General features: G+C 39.2%; 6 protein-coding genes across 7 annotated transcripts; 3 read left to right on the top strand and 3 right to left on the bottom strand.

The window, feature by feature from the left end:
• Positions 1-186: 186 nt before the first annotated feature.
• Positions 187-7,885, top strand: zgc:172271 (Saxiphilin-like). Its single transcript, XM_044121205.1, has 17 exons — positions 187-267; positions 1,486-1,649; positions 1,839-1,938; positions 2,025-2,201; positions 2,403-2,565; positions 2,674-2,738; positions 4,616-4,773; positions 4,875-5,061; positions 5,150-5,298; positions 5,384-5,474; positions 5,638-5,685; positions 5,791-5,973; positions 6,117-6,264; positions 6,631-6,713; positions 6,811-6,995; positions 7,313-7,499; positions 7,602-7,885. Exons 1-17 carry the CDS (start codon positions 213-215, stop codon positions 7,643-7,645), a joined length of 2,187 nt encoding a protein of 728 aa, XP_043977140.1. The 5' UTR covers positions 187-212; the 3' UTR covers positions 7,646-7,885.
• Positions 7,886-8,797: 912 nt separating this feature from the next.
• Positions 8,798-11,465, top strand: sirt4 (sirtuin 4). The gene is made up of 4 exons (XM_044121199.1): positions 8,798-8,956; positions 9,040-9,524; positions 10,507-10,801; positions 10,881-11,465. The coding sequence occupies exons 2-4, from the start codon at positions 9,040-9,042 to the stop codon at positions 11,031-11,033; spliced, it is 933 nt and encodes a 310-aa protein (XP_043977134.1). The 5' UTR covers positions 8,798-8,956; the 3' UTR covers positions 11,034-11,465.
• A 292-nt stretch (positions 11,466-11,757) lies between these two features.
• On the bottom strand, positions 11,758-12,599 carry lg07h1orf74 (linkage group 07 C1orf74 homolog). The gene has a single exon (XM_044121200.1). The coding sequence runs from the start codon at positions 12,597-12,599 to the stop codon at positions 11,808-11,810; it is 792 nt and encodes a 263-aa protein (XP_043977135.1). The 3' UTR covers positions 11,758-11,807.
• tomm6 (translocase of outer mitochondrial membrane 6 homolog (yeast)) lies at positions 11,758-13,751 on the bottom strand. The gene is made up of 3 exons (XM_044121204.1): positions 13,582-13,751; positions 12,916-13,048; positions 11,758-12,789 (listed from the first exon to the last, which is right to left on the bottom strand). Exons 1-2 carry the CDS (start codon positions 13,662-13,664, stop codon positions 12,952-12,954), a joined length of 180 nt encoding a protein of 59 aa, XP_043977139.1. The 5' UTR covers positions 13,665-13,751; the 3' UTR covers positions 11,758-12,789; positions 12,916-12,951.
• Positions 13,729-15,934, top strand: LOC122833545 (ubiquinol-cytochrome-c reductase complex assembly factor 2). Its single transcript, XM_044121203.1, has 4 exons — positions 13,729-13,947; positions 14,799-14,873; positions 15,592-15,658; positions 15,774-15,934. Exons 1-4 carry the CDS (start codon positions 13,810-13,812, stop codon positions 15,881-15,883), a joined length of 390 nt encoding a protein of 129 aa, XP_043977138.1. The 5' UTR covers positions 13,729-13,809; the 3' UTR covers positions 15,884-15,934.
• A 74-nt stretch (positions 15,935-16,008) lies between these two features.
• Positions 16,009-20,529, bottom strand: tspo (translocator protein). 2 transcript variants are annotated; one of them, XM_044121201.1, is made up of 4 exons: positions 20,111-20,529; positions 18,102-18,277; positions 17,877-18,015; positions 16,009-17,759 (listed from the first exon to the last, which is right to left on the bottom strand). In XM_044121201.1, exons 1-4 carry the CDS (start codon positions 20,111-20,113, stop codon positions 17,586-17,588), a joined length of 492 nt encoding a protein of 163 aa, XP_043977136.1. In that variant the 5' UTR covers positions 20,114-20,529; the 3' UTR covers positions 16,009-17,585. The 2 variants fall into 2 exon arrangements, with proteins under 2 accessions (XP_043977136.1, XP_043977137.1); XM_044121202.1 differs by having other exon boundaries at positions 20,173-20,464.
• Between the last annotated feature and the right edge of the window lie 4,610 nt (positions 20,530-25,139).

Below are 25,139 nucleotides of genomic sequence, written 5' to 3'. Positions count from 1 at the left end.
TGGTGACAGATGGTGCTAAAATATTTTCCATATGCGTGTAAAAGGTGACTGTTTTCAGCCGAGCTGCCCTTACGCAACAGATTTTCTCCTCTGTTGTTCCCACCGGCGGCTCTGATTCCCTGGAAAGTCAGTGAGGGAAAATTCAGGCTTTTTGCTCTCTGCTGACTGCGCTGCGAACATCTCTCTCAACTTTTGATCTGCAGCAGCTTAAAATGAGAGGATCTCATCATATTTTACTCTTTCTCATCTTTGCCTGCTGCATCAGGGGTAAGTACTTGTTACTTATTGTTTTATTTTATTATTTGGTGTTGATATTTAGCCCCGTTGGGAGTGTGTGATGATCTGATTAAATAGTTTATTGTTAATTAAATGTTGGGCATATGTCTGGTGCAACTTTTACAGTAATATTTCTGATAAATGGTTAATAAGCCAATTGCTATGTAAGTTTTAAAGATGCTATTTATGCTTTACTTTAATACATTACTGAAGGATCTTAATTTTATAAGAAGCAGCCACTTTCACCTTGTTTCACAACTTTAAAGCACTATCATTTAATTTATACTGGTTGATAAAGGCTGAAAAATAGGCTAGAAATGCATCTGTTTATGGAAGAGATGCTGACTAAAATGAACTAAAAGACCAGCTCCAAATTGCCAGAAAGTGGCTTGATGAACCACAAGATTCTTGGAAAGATGTTCTGTGTACTGCTGAGACTAAAGTGGAAACTTTTTGGAAGGTGTGTGCCCCGCTATATCTGACCTAAGATCAACTCAGCATCTCACAAAGTGCAAATTATACATACAGACAGTTTTGGTGGTGCTAGTGATACTTTGTGGCTGCTTTGTTACTTCAGGACATTGAAGACTTGATGTAATTGATGGAACCATGAATTCTCCTCCCTACTAGAAAATCCTAAAGAAGATTGTTTGGTCAACAGCTTGTGATCTTTACTCAAGTGTATTTGGTTTATACAGCAAGCCCACTTCTTCATGGCTCAAAAAATGAAGGTTTCTGGTGGCCTAGTAAAAGTCTGGACTTAAATCCCAATAAGATGCAGTTGTGTGACCTTAAATGGCTTAATACATGGTGACATTAGTTGTTATTAATGATAGAATTTACAGTGGAATTAGTTTTGTCACATACACCAAGTTGTTATGGATAGCTATTCCAGTCTTAAATGAAATCATTGTTAAAAACAGTTTTTTCTATTTACACAGGTTTACTAGAAGCATTTTGATTTATCTGAAACATTTTTGCAAAAAAAAGAAAAAAAAATCCTTTACTAAATAGTTTATGTAAAAATTGCCTTATTAATGATTTATTAGATATTTATAAAGGTACTCTTGTTTTAAAATTATATCTGAGTCATTTTTTTCCCTAGGTGAGACATGCTGGAAGTTGGCCAGTGATCAGAAAGGAATCATGTTTGCCTGATTGCCTTGGATGATGTGAACTTTTCTAAAAAATATTTTGCTCCCATGACAGCCAAGAAGATGCGCTGGTGCACGGTTTCAGATCCTGAGCAGAGGAAGTGTGCAGAGTTGGCCAAGGCCCTGGTGGCCGTCATGCCACCCGCTGCTATTGCAGCGTTTGCCAGACTGTCCTGCGTACGAGCATCCAGCACAGCTGACTGCATCGACAAAATCAAGGCGAGTCGCTCTGTAGATTATTGTTTCACTTCTAGGAGATGATTGGGAGAAACACCTGCCAGTGTTGCTTCAGAAATACACCAGGTAGTGGGTGTTTATAAAATGCTTTGAAATAAAATTAAGTTATAAATTCAAAACAATTGACTTTAATTTTTTTGTTAAGTTAAATCCATTGTTCCTTGTTTTCAGGTTAACCGTGCAGATATAGTGGCGCTAGATGCAGGAGAAGTTTACTCTGCTGTGAAGCAGTTTGATCTTGTTATCGTTGCTAAGGAAGTTTACACTGACGGTAAGGTTTGTTTCATCCTCCTGATATGATTCAAGGTGTTTCCTCTCCCTAATTGAGGTCTGAAAAGTTTATTTGTTCATCTGTAGGAGCTTGCATCCTGTCGGTTGCCGTGGTGACAAACAGGAGCTTGGATATTCGGTCCCTACAAGGCCTCAGAAGCTGTCACAGCGGGGCACGGTGGACTGCTGGGTGGAGCCTCCCGCTTGGGTTCCTGCTGTCCAGGAACTACCTAACCTGGAGCAAAGAGAATCCCCTCAGCCAGGGTGACAACTGGTTCTTCTAACAGGGTTCCCTATGCAGTCTGGAAACACTTATTCCTACCCGTTGGATGAATTTTTATATCAATACTTCAGAAAAATGAGCACAAAAACCCAGGAATTTCTAAATAAAAGAAAGACATTGTAATATAAAAAACTGTTTTAATGTCTGTCCAGATTTTCAGCGTGCTTCCTCCTCTCTTGCAGATGTTGGCTCCTTTTTCAGAGCTAGCTGTGTTCCGGGGGCTGCCACCATGGCGCCGTCTCTGTGCACTCTGTGCCAAGGCCAGAAGTCTTACATCCGCCAGAAGAATTACTTCTGTGAGTCGTCCCACAATGAGCCTTTCTACAACAACCAGGGAGCCCTCAGGTCAGCCTGAACGAGAGAGAGCCTCTTTAATATGCATTGTTACATTTTAAAGCAAAAAGTGACCATTAGAAGTATTAGTAACAGGTTTTCCTTTTTGGCTTGGTGTAGATGTCTCCGTAGAGGTGCAGGTGATGTTGCCTTTGTGGACCATTTAGCGCTTGAAAGTATTAATGGTAAGCTCTATATCATACTTTACATATTTCTTCTTCTGTAATAATAATAAAAACAAACTTTTCTGTGATTTACTGACATCTGAGCTGTGTGACACAAAACAAACAAAACAGTGGCAAGCAGCAAAAAGATAAGAAATAAAAGCAACATTTATATCTTCACATTCCCCTGAAAAAAGTGTGACACTAACCATTCAGTTCTTTCGAAAGGAATTTTCTCATATTGATCTTGTTAATTTTTGGAAAAGAAAGTGACTTAATATCACTTTAGTAACATTCAAAAAGATTTTTTTTAATTAAACAAATTATATCCATAAAAATTATTTTCTGGCTTAGGATATAGTTGGCACACCGTGCATCCTAATTGCTACTGGTACAGCCTGTGGGTGAAATAACTTGAAAACGACTCTTGAAGATTCTTCACTTTTAGCTGTGAGATGTTCAAAGGGTTTCTTGCATTTATAGCCTGTTTCACCCTGCAGCATCTCCATAAAATCAAATTCTGGGTTTGACTCAGCCCAGAATTTCCCATTAGTCATGTTTCACGGCCCAATTCTGCCTCAGTTGTAATTGCCTTCACAGATGCTCTCAAATTTTCTGAAGAACCGTCTGATATGTGGTAGACTTAATGGTGACTCCTCAAAAAGTTGCTGACCTCTGCAATTTATGTGCCTCAGCCTTGGTTAATCCTGCTCTGTGAAGTTCCTTCACATCCAATTTGTGGCTCACATGTTGTTGTTTCAAGCCACTTCCACTTGGTCTGGATGCTTTTATAAAACTTTTTATTTATGAAAGTGACAGACTGCAGCTTTAAAGTGATCAGGAATCTAAAAGCTGCTGTCAGGTTTCCGGTCGGCCTTCATTGCTTTCACTGCATCAGCGGTACAAAGACACATTCAGAGGCTCTGCCTTCATCCACAGAGTCAGATATGATTCAGTAAAGGAAGCTTCACAACTGGACTTGATGCATAGAAGGCATCCTATCAGAGGTTACCATGTGAGCTTTTGAGAATTACATTTTTTAACTGATGCTTGTAGAAACAGTCTGATTGTTTAGGCGCTGGGACACAGACTTGTTACAATGGAAGTGATTGGAAGAACTGAATCCAGTCATTTTGAGTGATAATTGTACCCCTCACTATAGTGTGCAGTTTGTTTGGAAGGGTTGCCTGGAGAAAACCAACGTTCTGAAAAAGAACTAATGGACGATAAGACCTCTGGACCATGTCTTTTGGACTACAGTAGAAGTGTTTTACCATTATGCACAGCACTGTTTAGAGCAGGGGTCTTCAACTCCAGTACTCAGGGGCAGGTGTCCCGCAACTTTTAGATGTGTCTCTGCTTCAACACACACGAGTCAAACAATGAAATCATTTGGAGGACTCTGGAGAACTTGACTGAGCCGTCAGCTATTTCACGACGGTGTGTTGGACTAGTGACACATCTAAACGTTGCAGGACACTGGCCTTGGAGGCTGACGGTGAATACCTCTGGTATAGAGGAAACCAATCAGAGAATATAACTCAAACAACTCAACTGTTTCAGTTGGTGGTGTTGGAGAAATGACTGGGCTTACTTTGCAACCAATACCGTAGTCATCTTGCAGTCGTTGAGTTGAGTACGAACTCTTCTACTATGAAAACTCATTCTGAAATCTTTCTGAAAGGTTAATCAAAATGTTAACTAAATAACCTGACAGGAGGAACAAAGGTGTGTCTAAGTTTGTAATGTTTTCAGATTGATAAAAGTGACATATTTTCTTTTTAATTGCAAATGTAGCTTATATTATCAGCTCAATTCTGAAACAAAACCAGCCTTTGAATAAGCAGGGTTTAACACTGAAGGGTTTTGTCTCTTGAGTTTTTATCTCGTTTTCTCAGCGAGTGAGTGGGACAGTTTCCGGTTGCTGTGTCCTGATGGCTCACAGGCTCCTCTGAGCCACTACAGGAGTTGTAATCTGGGCCGTGGTCCAGGAGGAGGAATGGTCACCAGACATAATTTTCGCAAGGTTGTCCGCAAATTTATATCAGCTGTGCAGGTAAATATGTGGACATAGTTTCACGCTTTTGTTCTGTTATTCTGCAGCCTTTGCTCAACTTCAGTTATGTACTGAAGTTGTTTCTAAACTGATTTCTTCAGACCCAGTTTGGTCGACTAGGAAAAGAGAGGCAGCGCTTCCAGCTCTTCAGTTCATCTCTCTCTGGGGAGTCGGACCTTCTCTTCCGAGATGCGACAGATAAACTGGTTGTTCTGCAGGACAACATGGACGTCAACCAGGTGATGGGGCTGGATTATGTTGCACTCCTCAAAGGACTCGGCCATGAAGGTGAATAAGATCAGCCTAAACTTTTCAGAAGTGAACGGGATTTAGCTCTTGTAGCAACTCTGTGTGAATTAGCGGCTTGTGTTTGCAGGAAGCTCTCTCCAGGACAGCGTTGTGCGTTGGTGCTGCATCAGCCATGCTGAGCAGAAGAAATGTGAGCAATGGGCTCTGAGCATAAAGTCCGACCCACTGGTGTGTGTCAGGGCTGTGTCAATGCGGGACTGCATTGAGAAAATCAAGGTAAATCATCTGAGTCACATGAGCATCGAGGGTTTATCACACTCTGGGATACAAAGTTAAAAACAAGACACACGTTTTACCTCAGAGGGACGAAGTGGACGCAGTCTCGCTGGATGCAACACACACATTCATCGCAGGGAAATGTGGCCTTGTTCCGGTGGTCACTGAATATTATGGTAAGACTGTAGTGATGCATCTTCCTTGGTTTTTATTTTGTTCTGTTTTTGTTTGAATAGTTCTGTGTTCTGAAATGTCGGCGAGGGCAGCGATTAAATCATGAAATTGTAGTTTTGGTGTTTGGTAATGGAAATAAATGGATTATTTGTTGCATTTTCTCAGGAACCGAATGTGCTCCTGCTGAAGGATCGGCTCACTTGGAGACGGATGGTAGGATGAAGACAAATCGTAGCTCATTGAGCTCTGTGTTTTTTTTTTTCTGTTGATATAAATGCCATCTTCACATTGAAACCATCACTCTCTGCCCCCTTTCAGTGCTGCACTCAGCTGTGGGTGTAGCTGTAGCAAAGCGCTCCAGCAGGAACATCTTCATTGGGAATCTGGGCGGCCGCCGCTCATGTCACGGCCACATATACAGCCCTGCAGGCTGGCTGCTGCCGTACAGACACACATTAAGCCTGGAGCACAACAGCAGCGCCCCCTGTGATCCAAACCAAGGTGCAGATTTTTTAATTTCCCCATAAGCGCTCAACTTTCTGACCTTTGATCCTCACTGTAGAGAATGCATGTCACTTCCACTTTAATCCAATGCTTTTTTTTTTTTTTTTGTGACTGCAGTCTGCCGCTTTCTGTTTGTACAGTGTACAATACGGTGTTTTGGAAAGGCTGTCTCCCTGGATCTCAGGGGAATCTATGTAAAGTGTGCATTGGAGGGACAGGCGAGGCAGCGACCAAACGCTGTACCGACAACCACAATGAGCGTTACTATGGAAACATGGGCGCCTTAAGGTACACAGAACTCCTGGTTTTTCAGTCACTTTTTACCACAATAAAGGTCTTTTAAAATCCTTAAAATAAATTCATCTTTTTGTAGAAGCATAATTTTTTCTGATCATATCAGCCACTATATGTGCTTTTACGTCAGAGCCACTTTCAACATCAACTACATTTGCAAATATACTAAACAAAGCTTGAATTTTTCTACTTCTTTCATTGAAGCATTATGCTACTGTAACAAAAACAATTATATATTTCATGCCTTTTTACACATCGTCATTAGGGCAGCCAATAAGTGTGGAGGGCACTGTAGTGTTGTTCCTGTTTCAGTATTTACCTTCAGAGACTGATTTAGTCCATTTTTCTGTTGTCTTGCAGGTGTTTGGTTGGAGATCCAAGCGGGAAAAGCTACGGTGATGTGGCCTTCCTCGAACACCACAACCTGATCACTAACATCCTTGGTGAGGTATTGAAGACGCTACATCTATTATGTATGTAGCGCTACCAGCTAATTGACATTGTCCCTTTTTTAAAAAATTTTTTTTTATTTTACTCTAGCTTTGAATTCCAGTGGGTGGGCAGAGGAGTGGACACAGTCTGACTTTGAGCTGCTGTGTGCCGACGGACATCGAGCTGCTTTGTCAGAGTGGGAAAGTTGTAATTTGGGATTCGTTCCACCAAACAGCATCATGACACGGCCTGTGCTCACCGCAAGGGTGTATGACTTCCTCGTGAAATCGCAGGTCAGTAATTTTGTTTTCATAAAGTCTCATTAATTTCAATTCTGCTGGGAGGACTAACTCATCAGGTTCTTCTTGCAAGACTAGAGAAAAATCCAACACTAATTAACCCGTGGACCTCCGACCTCCTCATGGTGTACCCCGCATACCTCCCAATGACCCCTGGAGACCTCATGACCCTGCAGGAATAAGCAAGTCTAGACGATGGATGTGGGGATGGATGAATCGTTTTCCTATCACTTTACAAACGTGTACTATTTTATGTTAATCAATAACTCTGTTTTTGAGACTCTAAGATGGTTACTTTTCTGTAATGGCAGGAAACCTTGGGAGCCACCTCAAGCACTGAGTTCCAGCTCTTTGAGTCTCATCAGTACGGGGAAAGTGATCTGCTGTTTAAAGATGCAACGCACTGTTTTGTTCACACAAGCCACATGGATTACCGTTCCATCCTAGGAGAGGAGTTTTACGCTCACGCAGAGGCCGTCTTTAAATGCACACACTCTGGTAGGACATGGACACACTACCTGACTGTGGCGAAAGTTGGATTTTTCTTTCCCCTATAATAACTGCAACCTTTGTGTTTTTTGTTTTTTTTTCTCGCAACAGATATCTTGAAGTTTTGTAACCAGGATGTGTGCAGCATATCCTAATGAAGGAAACATAAAACGGCACCATGGTTTTCTCAGCTTCTTAGATATTTAGTTCTTCATCCATACAAATGATGGGTTAATAAAGACAAGAAATCATCACATGACTGAAGACGCCATCACTTCTGCTTTCATAATGGGATATTTTCTAACTTAAATGAAATCCTTCATCTTTGTATTCTTCTAAAGCAGAAAATATATATACATATATTTAATAAACGTGTAAAGCCAACACAGCAAATGTTTACAGCAAAACAAAAGATGTGCCTTTTTGAATTGAATTATTGTGAAAGCTTCTCTATAGATAAATCACAAAATGTATGACATTGATATTCTCAATAAATACATCTCTCCTATAGACACAAAATTCAAACATTTGTTTGTAAAACTCCCAAGTAACTCACAAAGAAGCCAAAAAAAGTCTAGAAACTAAAGGGCAATTAAATGCATTTTTAAAATTTGATGGTGGATCATGACTGTCCTAAATCCTAAAATAATCTCAAAGATTTTAATTAATTGTAAAAAAAAAAAAAAAAATAGTTGTAGGAAATTAACAAGTTATTTTGTCTTGATCTAACTTAATTAGACTGCTGTCTGTATACTTTAGCCAAAGGAAGATTAAAGTCAGGGTTATTTTTGTTGGTCACAAGCTGAGAGCTTGAAAATGGCTGCGGAACTGTCACATATCGCTTTTGAACACATTTAAAAGTCTAATAAAATTTCAATTCCCAGGCTCAGTTTCAGCTAGAATGCATAGTATAACCTGATGAACACTCAAGCAAGGAGGCGAAAGCATGCTTTGGGTCATGTCTTCTGAAAAGGGTCAGGGGTTGGTTCTGGATGACAAAGACTGCCAAGACAACAAAGAAAAACTAAAGAAAGACATTAAAGTGATGAAGTGGCATAGGTTGTTGGAAAATCTGCCAAGAAAACCCAAAGGACTTACAGAGTTTCTGCCATAAGGAATTCTTCCTGGGATGATTGCAAACCTTGTGACAACAAAAACAGTCTTGATATTGCGATTTCCCACCAATAACTTTATTTTCACTCAATCATAGCAAACCATTCTTTTTATGTATTATGTTAAAGTTAGATTTTTATCATTCAAAATCTCAATTTCTTTCTCTACAAATTAAAAACCCTGACCTAACTACTACTCCCAGACTCCTACGCGGCTTTTTGGTGTTACGTTGAAATGGGTATTTCCTGTGTTTGCAGCTGGTTTCCATGTTATATCAGCTGGTTCTGGTTTGACATGTTACCTAACAAAGCTGTGCACTGCCGGTTACTGTGGTAACTTTACTCATTAAAAAGGTAAAGTTAGTAACTGTATAAATATTTGCGTGTTGCTTGTTGTTACTGTCGTTTTAAACTCTTTAAAACGTGCGCTCGTTCAGATGCGGCTCCCCCTGCGCCTCTTCCCATTTCTCCCCGCTCCTGTTCGGACAGCCTCCTCTGTCCCTGCGGGGAAGCTGAATTTCGTCCCCGCTTGCAGCACCGCCGATGCCCGCTCTCTGGAGCAGCTGCAGGACTTTGTGTCCCGATCCAGGCGGTTGTTTGTGGTCACCGGAGCGGGTCTGTCTACGGAGTCGGGCATCCCGGATTACCGCTCGGAGGGTGTCGGGTTGTACGCCCGCACCGACAGGAGACCGATGCAGCACACGGAGTTTATCCGCAGCGCCAAGTCCCGACAGAGATACTGGGCCAGAAACTTCGTCGGGTGGCCGCAGTTCTCTTCCCATCAGCCCAACTGTGCCCACCGGGCTCTGCGGAGCTGGGAGGAGAAGGGGAAGCTGCACTGGCTCGTCACCCAGAATGTAGACGCCCTCCACTCCAAGGCAGGACAGACACGGATTACGGAACTCCACGGCTGCGCCCATAGGTGAGGAAGGCTTAATTACCCAAGGTGGGCAGGATCCCATAAGAAATAGAGCTCAGTGGCATTCTAAATAACAACTATGATGCAAAAATATGTGGTTATGTTAATTGATAAAAATTAGTTATGCATGTCCGTTCTTAATTGCCTTGAAAAGGTAAGTCTCAGGGATCGGCACAAGGACAAAGATATTAAAAAATATATATTTAACACCTCCCCGTACTCCCCTCCAAAAAATAAATAAATCTATCAAAAACAAATCTTATGAGATTCTAGACATTTTGGCATCCCAAAAGAAAATATTAACTAAGACAAACCTAACTAACTTCTTACACCATAGAGCTTCAAAACTGAAGCGGTATTTTCAGGTTGGTAGTTATCTGAAATTTAATTTTGCATGTAGGCCAAAGGTTCAATTTTGGCCTCAAGTGAGCAGAGGGTCCTCTTCCACATGTTGTGACCCCAGATGATTTGTGACAAACTACAGGTAGAACTTCAAAAGAAGCTCTGCCTGTAGAGTCAAAGTTTTACCTTTGACTCTACCATAAAGATACACTCTTCCACCCAAGTTGTACATCTCTGTAAGGCGGACTGTTATTCAGAAAAGCTCTCCTTGCCTGCCTGTCAGTTTATGCAGACATTCAGGTTTGCAATTTCACCAAACCTGAATGCCCTTTCTGTGGTGATGGGTTGATTGAATAGAGCTCTGTGAGATGGTAAAAGCTTGATATGTTGTTTTATAACCTAGACCTAACATAAAAGTTAACATGTGGACTTATTTTTTTCTTTGTTTTACTTACTATGACTTGAGTGAGATTGGTTGCACAAGATTTTACTTAGGAGTAGCAGGTTAAAGGGAGCCAAATACAAAGGCAAGTCCTACTTTTTAGACTTCGATTAGTAAAATATGTTGAAAAGCCTCAACTCTATGTTCATCTATCAGAAAAATGTCCACTCTTTCCAGAGATTATGTTCCATGTGTTCTCAGGGTAACATGTCTTGGCTGTGGCAGCATCACCGCGCGGGAGCAGCTGCAGAGGCGGATTGTCTCATTAAACCCTGATTGGAGCGCTCAGGCAGGAGCCGTGGCCCCGGATGGCGACGTCTTCTTAGATGACGAGCAGGTCCTGAACTTCAGGGTCCCGTCCTGTGAGCGGTGTGGGGGGATACTGAAGCCAGACGTTACATTTTTTGGAGACACGGTGGCCAAAGCAACGGTCCAATTCGTGCAGGAGAGACTGGCAGAGGCGGACGCAGTGCTGGTTATCGGCTCGTCGCTGCAGGTATAGAAAAGCAACCAATTTGTGATGTCAGCCGTGTTTTCCATTCAGCTTTTAAGTTCCCTCCTCTGTGGCTCTGCAGGTCTACTCAGGATACAGGGTTCTACTGGCAGCGAGCGACAAGAAGATACCGATCGCCATCCTGAACATCGGACCCACCAGAGCAGATCACCTGGCAGAGCTGAAAGTGAAGAGCCGCTGTGGTGAAGTTCTGTCAGTCATCCAGCCCCTCTGACCTCACGGACATGTTTAGAGTCATCTCTGCTCTGCTGACTGAACTAACTCAGACGTTAGTAAATGACCATCAGAATGACGTGCCGTGAAAGGACCGATTAGAGGGCAAGAACTGCCGTCCTCACTGCTGGAGAACAAAAAAAAAACGGTTTCAGAAATCTAACTTGTGTGCAACTGGAAGGCTCAAAACTGTTTGGTTTGTCTCCGTTTGACTTTTGAGCTGAACATGACGAGGATCTGTGTCACATGTTCTCAGAGTGTATAAGGTTCTTTAGAGGTGCTGCTTTAAAACACAACTGTTTTTATCTAAAGTGACTTTTACTGGAAGATATTTGGACGAGAGCAAGTAGCTGCAGAAGTACGAAGTTATTTGCGAAATACAATAATTAAAATGCAACTGCTCTCACAGTGCAATTAAAAGATTTTAAATTCATTTGAATTGTTAAATTCCTTCAACATTTAAATTAAAACGTACTACTTATTTTGTTTCCATTTCTTTCAGATACAGAGTTCTGAGATTACTACAAATAGCCAAAGCAAAAAACACTGAAATGGATATAAATCCAGAATGATACATTAGAATACTAAACTATTTCACTGACAACTAGACAACTTGAATGAAACATTTAAAAGTGGCTTCTGTTTAAGAGCTAAGTTATGGATTTTTATGGTATCCAAAATGTTCTTAAATTGTGTTTTAAAAACAAGACATAAAAAAACCCCCATCGGATTCAAGAGCATTTTATTTCATTTTAAACCTAACTTTGTTATTGAATTACAAACAGATGGAGGGAAGAGTGACTGTGGACTGACTGATACTGAGATCCTTCATGATGCTTTGCTGCTCAAATCTCTCCTGCAGCCTGAACCTCCAGTTCTCCAGCTCGGGCTGAGTCTCCTCCTGCAGAGCGGCGGGAACACTGAACGAATACAGACAGAACCTGTGAGCGTTGCCGTCCGTCTGCCATGCTGCTGATGCCGTAGCCACCACCAGCGGCGTCATGGACAGACAGTTTTCAAAGCTCCTGGCCTGATCAAACCAGTAGGTGACTGGGTAACCCAGTAAGAGACCAAATATGGTGCACAGGTTCCAATCTTCAGATTTCTCCCCAACATGAAGAGGTTTATCAGCCTGGTCGTGTCGCTGAAACTCCTCCAGAAGGAGCAGAAAATCTGCCACCACACCTGTCAGCCATCTTCTCTGAGCATTAGAGATGGTGGGCTTCTCCAAAGACACAGAGACATTTACAACAGGCGGACCACCGTCACAAAGCATCTTCTCTAAATTAGATCTGAGGGCATCTGCGTTGATAATGAGACTGTTTCCATTTAAATCCAGCGTGAGGAGGGATTGAGACACGAGCTGGAGAGACCGTAGGCAGCTCAGGTACCGCTGGAGCTGTTCGGCACAGGCAGCGTTGCTGTCGTACAGGAGAGCAGGCTTCAGCCCCAGATCCACAGTCAAGACCTGAGCAGCAAGATTCAGACTTTGAGCCACGGAGAGACCCTTTCTACCAGAACGCAGAGAGTTACGGGCTGCAGAGACAAAGAGGTCCTCCACTGTCATGGTTGCGATAAAATAATGAAAATAAAGTCTTTTGTGGGAGAGTTTGGGGCAAATTCAATCTGTACATCAAAGAAAATAGAGATGACACTAGTGTACATAGGAGAAAAAAAAAATGTCATGTAAACAAAAACATTTTGTTTTCCAAGTGTTTCATCATGTCCCTCACTTCTTCTTTGTTGGTCCAAGATTTCTAAAAGGAGCAAAACAATCACTTTAGTCACAAAGATAACTTTTGAAAGTAAATATTTATTCTACATGTTCTGCCAATGTTTCAAAATAACTGTAAACTTTCCCGTAATACAGAAATATTTCTTACAATCATCCTGTTTTTGGTCAAGATCAGCGGCTACGGTTAAGTCACCGGCTGAGGAGACATCAAGTCGAAATCTGAGAGGTTTCTAGCGACCCAGACTCCAGCGGCAAACAAACCCAGGTTAACCAGAAGATTTCTGAAATGAAGAAAACAAAGAACGAAGCATAAGAAATTTGTACAGTTTTTGTTGCTGTGGTGTATTTCTGTTTAAAGAAACTTTACGTGTAAGCCATTATGGACAACTTTAATTTGAGTGGATAGAGAACCTGGAGGCCAAGTCTAAAACCCCGTTCTCTGGCTCCTACCATATTATTTTTAGGGATAATATGGTCACCTGTTATCTTGTATCGGAAACTCAGGGGATTTGCTAGTTTAGTTCATGCATCCCAAGTGAAAAGAGTTCAGGCATATCTTCCCGAGAGTTAACGAAGGAGGAATTGATATTATATTAGAAATTACACATATAAAATATTTACATATTACGTGGAATACATAAAAATGACAAACCGTACGTGTAAATAACACGCTTTCGCTGACTAGCATTAGCACCAGTAGCGGCACCATAGGCATGTCTATGAGCGGCACAAGGACAAATCCAGTAGCATGAGCTAACGCTAGCTGCGCCGTTAAACTCAGCAGTAAATTAACACAAAATAACACACTTCTCACCTCCTAAAGTCGTTTCTGTCTGTCGCAAAGCGATACGTCGAGCTGATCCACACAGACACCCGAGATGGAAAACTCCCTTTCATCGTGCTAGCAGAAGGTGGCAGCGAGGGACAAAGACGGAACCAACGTAGGCACTTGAGAGAGGGGACGAATTTAGTTGTGGCACAAATAAGGGTGCCCGAGAGGATTAAACTCCGCTCGTGTCAATATAATATTACATGACCAACGATGTCTGCCACCAGGTACCGTCGGTTCCTTAAACTGTGTGAGGAATGGCCCCGAGACGAGACCAAGAAGGCGCGGGATCTGGGGACATTTCTGCGGCAGAGAGTGGCTTCTGCGTTCCGCGAGGGTGAAAACACGCAGGTAGAAGGTCACGCACACGACTCCATCTAAGAAGATCAGCGCTAACAGAGGACGCCCTTGTTTTTAGCATTAGTTGTTGATACCTGGGGGAGCTTCTTTATTAGCTCTGACAGCACTATAATAATCCGGCTGCAAAACCAGATAACAGAAGTTTGACTTTATAGAAATAGTGAAATATGAAAACTATTTTTAAAATTACCTTTTGCTCAGGTTTTATCCTAGATAAACTAATTAACTGGATGCTTTTCTTTGATTGACCATTTGTGGTTATAATCAAGTCAGATACTGAAAAATCAGGATTCTCACTGTTCATGAAAAAACTCACTAGTTTCATCCACTGGACACATAGCCTCAAACTGAGGCAGTTTGTTGATTAAAAATAATATTAGAAATTCAGCAGCACACATTTTTCTCTTTGTTGAGCTAAAGTCCTTGGAAATAAAACTCAAAATACTTCCTAATTCAAACCAGCAGGTCAGACCTTAATGGAAACCGGATGTTGGTATTGGCCAGGAAAAACCTAATCAGTTCATCAGCTTTAGATTGATTTCTGAATACTTTACATTTATATATTTAAGTAATACTGACTCCAGTTCTTTTTAGTTGTTATAGTAGCCGTAGAATTATGCGCGTAAAACAAATTTAGGACAAATATAGGAAATACTCATCTTAAACATCACAAGTAATTCATAAATTTGGGGGGGAAATCAAATTCCAAACAAAATACATTAAGTTCATCAAACTTTAGCAACTTGATTAATTACTAATTAGTAAAAGGTAAATGACGTTATTGTGGATGCTCCTTGACGTACAAATAACGCATGTTGCTTCTTCTTGTCATATTTCTCCAGCTTGCAGATCCAGACAAATGTGACCAGATGTATGAAAGTTTGGCTCGCATTAATGGAAATGTATACAGACAGCGGGTTAGTATGCATCCAAATGTACTGCAGTGATCAAAACCTGATTCTTTGATGACTTATCCCAGCTTAGCCAGTAATCTAGTTCTTTTGCTCTACAATGTTTCACAAAAAGATGTATGCTTCTTGAATGATTTCACATTTTGTCTTATAATAGCCACAAATGAAATCTATGTTATTGACTTTTTTTGTCATAGTAACGGTACAAAGTATTGACCGAGGAAGTCTGCATGCAAATAAATATCACACCTTTCAGATTTTTTGTGTTAAATGCAAACTGTATCATTAGTTTCCTTTCACTTAACAATTCTGAACTACTTTTTGTTGTTCAATCACGTAAAATCTGAGTAAAATAAAATTATGTTACTGGTTGGGATGTGACATAATGTGAAAAGTAAATAAATACTTCTGCAACTGGGAAGATGATAGTAAAACCTGTTTTATTTAAGGTGAAGGCTAAACTAGGTTAATATGTAAAGAACCTCCTCTTTTAAAATCTATTATAACCACAAATGCCACATTTATACTGCACAGAGTATCAAAGACTTTGTGTTGCCAGTTTTTTTCAAAGAAAGTAAACCAACTAGAGCGAAAATATGTCGTGTGTGTAACCTGAAAATTTCACATTTGACTCCTAATAATAAGTAGAAACTGTGCAGAAAACAGAAAATTGTAGCAGGAAGCTTTGTTGTATAGAATGTAAATATGTTTGTGTGTGTTTTAGTTTCCTCGTGTGAGAGACACAAGTTTTACAGGAGTTACAGTGGAGGAGTGTCGAGTACTTTTGTCAGGTATGCACTCTAATCACAATGTGCGGTGTCATCATTGCTCTTGACCAGTTACAATAAAATGACCCTGAAAAGATAGTGACGTATTTTCACACCTTATTTTGTTATTGTTTTACAGGCAGTGTGCAGAGCATGGATGAGGAAAAGAAGGGTTTATGGAAGTCGCTAATGGAGAGATTCTCCTCCAAATCACCAGAAGACGGTCCAGAAAAAGCTCCTGAAAAATAACATTTTTCTTTTCCATGCTGCTTGTATAGAAATAAATATGAACTTTGTGGATTTGTCTTTTTTGGACTTGTAAAATCATTAAATTATCAATATTGCTTCTAAAAAAAACAAAAGCAGAACACCTGAAAAACCAAAAAATGTTTTTAACAGCAGTTGCAATACACTATCACTTGATAGGCAATAGTCAGGCTGTTAATATGTCACATGGAAAAATCAGAAACTGGAAGGACGTGGAGGAAATGAAACATGAATAATGGAGGAGAGAGAAGAAATGCATTTAAGAAAGCATATGTGGCAAAAAAGGAATAACACCAAAAAGGAAGGAAGAAATGGGGACTTGATGAGATGAAATTGTTCTGTTCACACAGGCTAACGATGAATCCTGTTGAATCTTGAAAGACTATGATAGATTAGACTGACTGAGTGATCGCCTTAAAGCAGCAGTTGGGAGTTGTTGGAGAAAAGCAGTCCCATCATGTCATAATTTTTCGTTAACATGTTTTAAAACCGTGACATTTTTTTTTTACTCAAGGTTATCATGCTGCGAGAATCTCACAATCCATGTCCAGATTTAGCGTTATGTGACGGACTGAAATGTGTTTACAATATGTCAAAGGTATTTTCACTCTTTGCTTTATAGGTCTGTTAATGTTTACATTTACAACCATAAAAAGTTCAACTCCTTTTGCAGAAATAGTGATTGTGATTATTTATGTTTGCGGTGAGATCTGGGACAATCTTCTTGTTTTCAAGAAAGGATTCTAACTTCATAAGTTTGCTTACAAAACCTTATTTACAAATGAGAAAATGTTATTTTATGACAGTAAGTACATTTTATAAAGTAAAATTAAAATAGATGTCAACATGTTTAAAAGAATTACATTTAACTCATTCAAATGAGTTGAAATATGCATTTGTGAATTACATGAAGCCTAATCAGCTATATGTATTTTACTCCAGTACGAGCAGTCATGTCTGTGACAAATTGGAAACAAACTTCAAACAAGTCAAACACATTTACTGCAAAACTGAGCAGGAGTTTCTGCACAGGGAAATAAAGTCATGAATTAGAACTCAAGTACCAGAAGCTGCAACTCCTCTTATTCTCACAGCAGTTGACACCAGGCTGACGCCACGTTAGAAACAGGATCTATAGCAGCTCATTTTAAACAAAAACAGATTTTATGAACACTTTGGAATACAAAGTCTTCTTACTCCCGTCTTTAAAAACGTGGCTCTGGTTTACTTGAAAAACTAATTTTATTTCCAAATGAAAAGAACGCAAATTAGAACACCAAACTTTCACACGCATAAATGTTAATCAGTAAAGCATGACTCGTCAAAATGTCTAGCAAAGGAAGCACAGAAATATAACACAACCCAGTTCCTATGTGGATCCTGAGTTAAGCTGGATACTCAAAGTCTGAAAAGCTTTGATCAGAATGTAGTATACCTTCATTTACCTTCATTTGTTCATTAGTGTGACAGGAATAGTGCCCATTTTTAAGTTTTAGTTTGAAGAACAAATGGGCATGATTTATTAATAACATGTAGACAGGTCCTTGTCAAACTGATAGACAAAAGCTGAATCGTAAACTCAAAACAAAAGCTTAGCTGTGAAACTGATCTGTCATTTCTGCAAAGGAATTTTATCGTGGTGAATTAAGATCTAGCAATGGAAATCAACACCCTGCAATGTGCTCTACTCGTCCTTTTTCTCTGGGTTATCTCTCCATATGCAGTAGTTGAGGGCTGTGGCGAGGCACAGCCAGGACAGATAGGGAGCGAGGAGCAGGGAGGCGGTGCGGCTGATGGAATACCAAGACGCCATGGTGGCTCCAACCGTCCCCGTGAGAAACACGATCTCCACCAGGGCCTAAATTACACAGGATGAGGGCATGTCATTGACTGGACTGGATTTCAAACATCGATCACCCTTTACAGGTATTAGGCAACTATTTGAGTGAAAAAAGGAAAAAAAATAAACATGTACCCATTTCAGTTTGTGTGCACCAAAGAAAATGGGAGTCCAGGCCCAGTTCAGAGCGAGTTGCAGCCCATAAAGCCCCAGTGGAACCACAGCATCTTCAGTGAAACCTCCAAGCTCTTTCCAGATCAGGTAGGAGCCATACCTGCAAAAAAAAAAAAAGAAAACATCCAAAAAATAAACTCACTGTAGAGCAGAGTGGCTGAATGATTAATCTAGTGTCCCACTTACCCCATTCCGGTGTACAGGCAGGTCCACACCACAGGGAATGCTGCGTTTGGTGGGCGCCATGAGGGTTTGTTCAGGGTTGTGTACCAGTTTTTTACCTCCTTGCGGGTAATGAAGCCACCATAGATACCACCGACGTGCGGCAACGCCGTCATCCCAATCATAGGCAGCCACGTGGTCTGAGATGAGAGCAAGTTGTAACAGTTTACCCTCTGCTAAAACTGCAGATATTAACTATCATGTTATACAATAACTTTCATAAACTCTGAAGAGGCAGGCAAAAAAAAAAAAGCATTTTTTAGGGTAAAGGCACAGCTGATCTCCAATGGACAAGTGATCGTCATGAATGAAAGAATAAAACGGATAAGCAGCTGGTAACTAAGCATAGTGCATTTAAGTGTGACTGTAATATTACAATATCGCCGTTTCAAACAAAAATGTTAACCTTTCTTCTGTATTTTTAAGCAAACTAAGATATTGTACCCTGTTGTTCAATCTTTGTGTAGTATAGGAAAAGAAGATGTCTCGAACATGTGGACTTTTGCACAACACATGCACAAAATACAACAGAATTGTACATTATATTACATCTACATACCTTGCAAAAACAAGAAAGAAATATTTGAAAAAATATTTTCAGCTCCAAAGTTAACCTACAAGGTTGAATGTTTTTTCCATGTTTTTCTATGCTCTGGTCTTCCAAGGTGTTAAGACCATTCTAGGCTGAAAATGTCATTCAGAAATGAAAACCACAATAAAAGTGGCACACATTTGTCTATATGGAAATTGAACAGAAACCTTTCCGGATAAAGTAATGCAAAACATCAATTATAAAAGTAGTTGCAGAAAGTGCAAAAGACATGCTGCATTGTTGGATATGATTTGCTTGTTCTTCACAATCAACAACAATGTTCAGCTTTATGTCATTCTGAACAGGTGAAAATAGTTGCAAATTTAGAGTGCACATACTATATGTTTAATTAATACATAAACTACAGCCTATGTTATGTGCAAACATAAAATTGAATTTTATACATGTACACATTGTCTCAAAGCACTTGGATATTTCATTGTAGGTTTCTTTTCCATACGTTTTTGTTGCAATACAATGTATATTTTTGTAAACAAGTTACAAATGTTCCATAACTTTAGCTGCACAGAGCATTTTGTTCAACTGATCTTTAAAGTGAGCTATAAAAATACATTTTGAGTTGACTTAGCTCTGTCGTGTATTACTTTGGATTTTGTTTCTTCAAATAAATAGATTTCAATTTTTAACCTTTAGTTTACTGTTTTGTTAATCGGTGTAAAAGCCGTTCAAGTTTTTACAGAAGAATATACAGTCCAGGCTATTTGTCCACAGTAGCCATTAATTTATCAACCTCCCAATAAAGTAGGTTATATATATATATATACAGGGCCGGCCCAAGCCTCCATGGGGCCCCAAGCGGCTGTTCAGTGTTCTTATGCCTTGGGCCGGCCCTGGTCTACAAATACACAAAATATAATTTTGTATATTTGTTATTCAACCTCCAGCTACTGTTTGAAGGTCACACGTCCTGCTGATAACTCCATGTGGGCACATGGGTAACCATTCAAATGTTTATCTAATATTCAATTTATATGACCAGATTTAGTACAGAAGTAAAAATTTCCGGATCAGCTTTTGAATCTAGTATCATATTTGTCTGCTTGTCTGACTTGTTTTGTAACTTGCGCGGTGTGAGGCGTGTCCAAACTGACAGTTCTCCAGAATACTCCGAAATAATCTGCTTAATAAATATAAAGAATTATAAATATTTCGTGGAACTGCAGGAATAATGGGTGTTCTGGCAGGTTGTACGACATGTAAACAAAAAAGAGCTAACGCGCATTTCCTTTCGCGAAATATTTTGTTGTAAAACGTATTACTTAAAAACACGGAGCGGTCAAAGTTCCAGAAAAATTATTTCACTCGGCATTCCTTTTCATCGGGTGACTGCTCTGGTCATGAGTTTGTTTGAAACACTTACCATCTCTCAGTCCGGATAGTTGACACACCGTATATAAAAGGTAAAAACAACAGACTACACACATGCAGTTTCTAGCACGCTGATCGTCCTGTGATATAGCTGCTTTTAAAGGGCAGGGCAGCCTTATCGCCGCGGTCACGCCTCAGTCCCTCCCACGATCAGCCACCCAAACAACGTGACGGCGCTGTGGCAACGGCTGGCAGCGAGGATCCAAATCTACCGACAGTCAGGAGGTCTAAAACATACAACACTGAGAGAACAAGGATCAAAAATTACAGAAGCTAACACTTTTCTTGCTCAGCCTGTTACAAGTTTCCCGTTGGCTTTTCAGTCGGCGGAAACCGTGACGACAGCAAAGATTGCTAAAGGCTCAAGATAGTTCCTTCCCTTCTTAATTGAATGACGTTGACTCTTAGCTGCAGGCTATACACAAACATCAGGGGATGAAAATTTTTCAACAAATGAAATTGGACCACTTGCAATCTTTATGTGACACTGTTTTATTCAATAATTCAAGACTGACAAGGGTACAGAGAAAAGTTGATGGCAAGGCAAAAGCCTTTAGCAAACATCTCTTGTCCAGGCACTTCAGTTTATAAAATTTTTCTGGGACTAAAAAACAAAAAGCACAAGTTGGTCAAGAGTATTACCAGAAGAAACTTTGCAGAAACAAACATGTAAATTACACAGAAAGAACAGCATTCCAAACCAGTTATAATCCAGCCTGTTAGATACAAGGTTTCTGTTGCTCAATAATTTTGGACATTCATAGTTTAAGTTCAAATTAATCTACAAATTACTCAAAATAAAAACTATCTGATTTAATTAGATAGCCTCCCAAAACCCAAAAATATACATGTCAAATTTACAAAGTTTCTAAGCTTTGTGTGTGAAGGTGAGTGTGACCTATCCTTGGTGTACCCTGCTCTGTATCCAGTGACAGAACAGGATAAAATAAGTGAATAAAATTGATTAATAGCTGGAGGTACATTGTTAATTTTCTCAATAATACCATAATAATTGTTTTTAGATGCTGACTACCTCATAGCTGCCCTTATCACACAGAAAAAACATCAATAATTGCTTTTAGAATCAGAATATCATGTAACCTGGTAGAAAAAAACAATTTTTTGTACAGAAATGACCTAGAAAAATACCGTAAACTGTACTCTACTCTTTTTTGTCAGGGTTGTATAAAACACATTTACCAGACAACAATGAACTTTTCTTGCTCAGCCTGTTACAAGTTTGGTAATATGGCTGCATTTCAAGCTACTGGAACCACTGCATCCTCAGTAAAACCCCCAAGCTCTTTCCAAATTAGGTAGGATCCATACCTGCATGGAAAAATACGAATAAAAAAAATAATGGACAAATTCTTAACACTTAATCCTACATTTCAAAAGAGAAGGTTTTTCTTCCTTCATAAGTTAGTACAGAGAATGAAAGAAAAGATTTTTTAATACCTAAAGAAGGAAAATATTCAAGAGCATGCTTGGAGCCAAAGAGGTAGGAGCTGCATCTGCAAATAGACTCAAAAGTCTAAATATTTCTCATGGCAATATAATATTAATAGCATATAATTGTTGAATCCAAAATATTGTACTTGGTATCACTGTTAATTGGTAAACAGTAAAGATAAAATATTACCAGAGATGGCAATTTAAACAGCTATTACAAGAATTAGTTTGATTCAATGTTTTATTTTCCATACTTCTGTATTTTTAGGTTCAAAATATATTGTTTCAAAAGCAGAAAGAAAAGAAAGCAGTAAAGTCTCAGATGTTACGCTGAAAAATTCACTTTTAAAATACTAAAGCATCCATGCATTCCGATGAATCGTCAGTATACTTCAAGTATGCTTGAAAATCCACCAACCAATAGAGCACCTACATGCACTCTGCATGGCTTTTTATTTTTGTTCCTCCTTGGCATGTATAAAGATAACTTGCGCTGCAGGAATGATAGAGTAATAAAGTCATACACATTCACAGAGCACTGATAATATATCAGCTCCTGGCCCTGAACTTTTCATTTTGAAAACATTACCTGAATTTAGTATAAAAAGGAAAGGTTCTCTGGAGACTGAACTTAGCCATGCTGCGTATAATTTACCCCATCCCTGTGTAAAGAGTCGTCCACACCACAGGAACACCAAGAATCCCTCCGACATGAGGCAGGGCTGTGAACCCAATCATTGGCAGAGACATGGTCTGAAACAAGACCAGATGATTTAATGACCGTTTCCGAAGAAGATGGGTCGCAGGAATTATACAATACGAAAACTAATTGCTCCCAGACAAATATCTTCAGTTTTTTTTCTATTTTGGCACAACTTTCACATCATCAAGCACATTTTATTATCACTCAACTAATGTGACTAAATACAAAAAGTTATTAAAGGGTGATTTCACTTATTAAGGGAAAATAACAATCCAAACTATTCCTGTCCTTTGTAAAAAGAAACGACAGAACAGCGACCTGTTCAGATTGTGCTTTATGCAGCATCTAACAGGATGAACTCTGCTTTTTGCATTTACTCTGTTTATGTCTATCAGATTTTATGATTATCAATTATCTGAAACATTTAATTATGGGAGGACTATCTATGTCACATTTAATTGTGACATAGTGCATCCCTTTAAATATAAATAAGAGAAGAAGTAAAATAAATGTTTTTTTCTAAGTATGTCCATATTGTGTTTTTACAAAAAAGACATTTCTGGCTGAATTAGCGCAAATGTGGATGGTATCAATTTAGTCACTGTTCATCAGCCAGTCTGGGTAGAGAAACTTTTTCTGTGACAACTAGCTTTTGTAGGTAAAAGTCTATGCAGTTTGTATCCAGAATGTGTGGGTCTGCAGAGACAGGTGCCAATTTCCTGATCTAAGAGAGATCATATCGATCTATAGAGAATATCTTATTCTTCTTGGAAAACGGCCTAATAACATAATCCTATTGTGCGTGTTTTTATTGTCTTGTTCTTATTTTACCTTTACAGAACATGCAAATTACAGTGTAATCAAATTTAGATCCACTATACTGACGAAAATGACAATAAAGTAACGTTTTTCCTGCATAATAGAGTTTTACAGAACATATGAAACAAATAAAGCACATGACTAATAACAAAACATTCTATTAAGTCAATTCATATTCTAACCACAGGTGCCAAACTCCAATTATCAAGGGCCGGTGTCCTGCAGTTTTTAGATGTGCCACAGGTAAAAAAAAAAACACTGGAATGAAATGACTTAAATATTTCCTCTTTGTGTAGAGAAGTTCTCCAGAGCCTTAAAGACCTAATTATTCTATTCAAGTGTGGCGCAGCAGAGGCACATCTAAAAGTCGCAGGGCACCAGCCCTTAAGGACTGGAGTTTGACACACCATTTAACTCGAAAGTGGTCGAGAGAGATATGACTAAAGCCGTTTAAAAGTAGCCTCGAAATTCAGAGCAATTTGGGTCTTACCGTCAGCGTGCCAGACAGCTCAACAAGGAAGTAACTAGTAATGTAAGAAAGCTGTATGCAGCGTTTACGTAAACTATCTGGTTTCTGAAGGTGAAGGTTATTGTCCGACACTCCCTACCTCAAGCGCAAAAAAAGGCAAACAGCGTAACGTCACTACGTTCAGATCAGCCATTGGCTGCAAGAACAAAAATAACAAAATAATATAATAAACACATTCTATAACGCCGAATTTATCCACAGGCCAAATAGTACCCTTCCGTGTTTTGATGCTTATTTAGAATTGCCTAATCGCGTCTGTTTTATTTTATTAATGTATTTGCTGAGATTACAAAACGTTTAAGATATCTTCCCACCTCTGCGGCGCAGAGGTGGGAAGAAGCTCCTCCTTGTCTCTTGTGCACAAAACGGGACACAAGAGACGTTTTATGCCCCGTTCAATTTACCTCGGAAAACCTAAATCTAGGAACATCATCACGCTCTGTTTGAAAGGCTTTATTACATTATGAAGTAATGTTAGAGAAGTCAACTAATATATTAGCCGAAGAAGGTATAACTACTTCCAACATTTTATTTTATATTTTAATAAAAGTAAGTTGCCATCCTAAAAATTACAAAAGTATGAGTAAAAATATATTTCATAAAAAGGCTACTTTAGTAGAATATCTGATTTAATATTTCAAAATGAAGTAATCCAACAGACAAAAATACAGTTATGTGTAAATTCTGGTATTTTAAAGACTAAGGCACAGCAGACAAACAAGAAGTCTCACTTCAATATATTCAGGTATGTTTCTGTGTCTGGTGCATTTTTAGTTAAAACATGTTTGCTCTTCATTCAGTGATGTATCCAGAAATTTTACTCAAGTAAGAGTAGAACTTTCTAATATTACTATAATTAATATTATTTTAGTAATGTAATATTAAGTAAAAGTATAAATTATGGTACTGTAAAACAACTAGATGTACATATTTTCCATATGTACATCTAGTAAGCAAGTCTCATTAACAGTGTGCACCAGAATAAATGAATTGGCACCATCAATTTAGCTGTTTTCGGTGTTTATAGCTCTGATGCTATAGCATTAAGCAAATTTGCTAGGTAGTCAAGTCATTTGTATAGCACATCTTAAGGCACTTCAAGTGCTTTATTTAATAATAAAAAATACAATTAGCAAAAGAACTAAAACCAAACATAATGACAGAAAAGAGAAGTCATGAAAAATTAAAATACAGGTCAGAATAAATTTATTTTCCAATATAAATTGAAGGCAGCTCAAAGCAAAACCAGGTTTAGCCTTGATTTTAGTTCAGCAGTTATGCAGTTTTCTGGAAGTTTTTTTTTTTTCTAAATTAGAGGAGCATAAAAACTGAATTTTGCTTTGTAGTGTTTGCTTCTGGGGATTGTTATGGTTATGTAAGCGTGCAGCAGTGTGCATGTAAGTAGATAAAAGAGACGGAGAAAAGACAGAATCATACATCCATAACAGTTTTCCAGCTACACAAACAAAATCAGTCCTTTTTTATGCCGAGTGACTAGGTAGCGCATTCTTTGCAATT

Source organism: Gambusia affinis, linkage group LG07 (genome assembly GCF_019740435.1).
Source record: "Gambusia affinis linkage group LG07, SWU_Gaff_1.0, whole genome shotgun sequence".
NCBI classification, from domain to species: domain Eukaryota; kingdom Metazoa; phylum Chordata; class Actinopteri; order Cyprinodontiformes; family Poeciliidae; genus Gambusia; species Gambusia affinis.
Note: the sequence above shows the minus strand (reverse complement) of the source record. Positions and strands in the feature narration are given on the sequence as shown.

Excerpts from the sequence above, each read along its gene's own strand:
- lg07h1orf74 (XM_044121200.1), bottom strand. The coding sequence starts at position 12,599 with ATGACAGTGGAGGACCTCTTTGTCTCTGCAGCCCGTAACTCTCTGCGT.
- LOC122833545 (XM_044121203.1), top strand. The coding sequence starts at position 13,810 with ATGTCTGCCACCAGGTACCGTCGGTTCCTTAAACTGTGTGAGGAATGG. Across the intron at positions 13,948-14,798 it reads GCGAGGGTGAAAACACGCAG|CTTGCAGATCCAGACAAATG; the intron begins GTAGAAGGTCAC and ends ATATTTCTCCAG. Across the intron at positions 15,659-15,773 it reads GTGTCGAGTACTTTTGTCAG|GCAGTGTGCAGAGCATGGAT; the intron begins GTATGCACTCTA and ends ATTGTTTTACAG.
- tspo (XM_044121201.1), bottom strand. Across the intron at positions 18,016-18,101 it reads TGCCTGTACACCGGAATGGG|GTATGGCTCCTACCTGATCT; the intron begins GTAAGTGGGACA and ends TTTTTTTTGCAG. Across the intron at positions 17,760-17,876 it reads GTGCACACAAACTGAAATGG|GCCCTGGTGGAGATCGTGTT; the intron begins GTACATGTTTAT and ends TGTGTAATTTAG.
- sirt4 (XM_044121199.1), top strand. The coding sequence starts at position 9,040 with ATGCGGCTCCCCCTGCGCCTCTTCCCATTTCTCCCCGCTCCTGTTCGG. Across the intron at positions 9,525-10,506 it reads CTCCACGGCTGCGCCCATAG|GGTAACATGTCTTGGCTGTG; the intron begins GTGAGGAAGGCT and ends ATGTGTTCTCAG. Across the intron at positions 10,802-10,880 it reads TTATCGGCTCGTCGCTGCAG|GTCTACTCAGGATACAGGGT; the intron begins GTATAGAAAAGC and ends GTGGCTCTGCAG.
- tomm6 (XM_044121204.1), bottom strand. The coding sequence starts at position 13,664 with ATGAAAGGGAGTTTTCCATCTCGGGTGTCTGTGTGGATCAGCTCGACG. Across the intron at positions 13,049-13,581 it reads GACAGAAACGACTTTAGGAG|AAATCTTCTGGTTAACCTGG; the intron begins GTGAGAAGTGTG and ends TCTTCATTTCAG.
- zgc:172271 (XM_044121205.1), top strand. The coding sequence starts at position 213 with ATGAGAGGATCTCATCATATTTTACTCTTTCTCATCTTTGCCTGCTGC. Across the intron at positions 5,686-5,790 it reads GGCTCACTTGGAGACGGATG|TGCTGCACTCAGCTGTGGGT; the intron begins GTAGGATGAAGA and ends GCCCCCTTTCAG. Across the intron at positions 5,974-6,116 it reads CCCCTGTGATCCAAACCAAG|TGTACAATACGGTGTTTTGG; the intron begins GTGCAGATTTTT and ends CTGTTTGTACAG.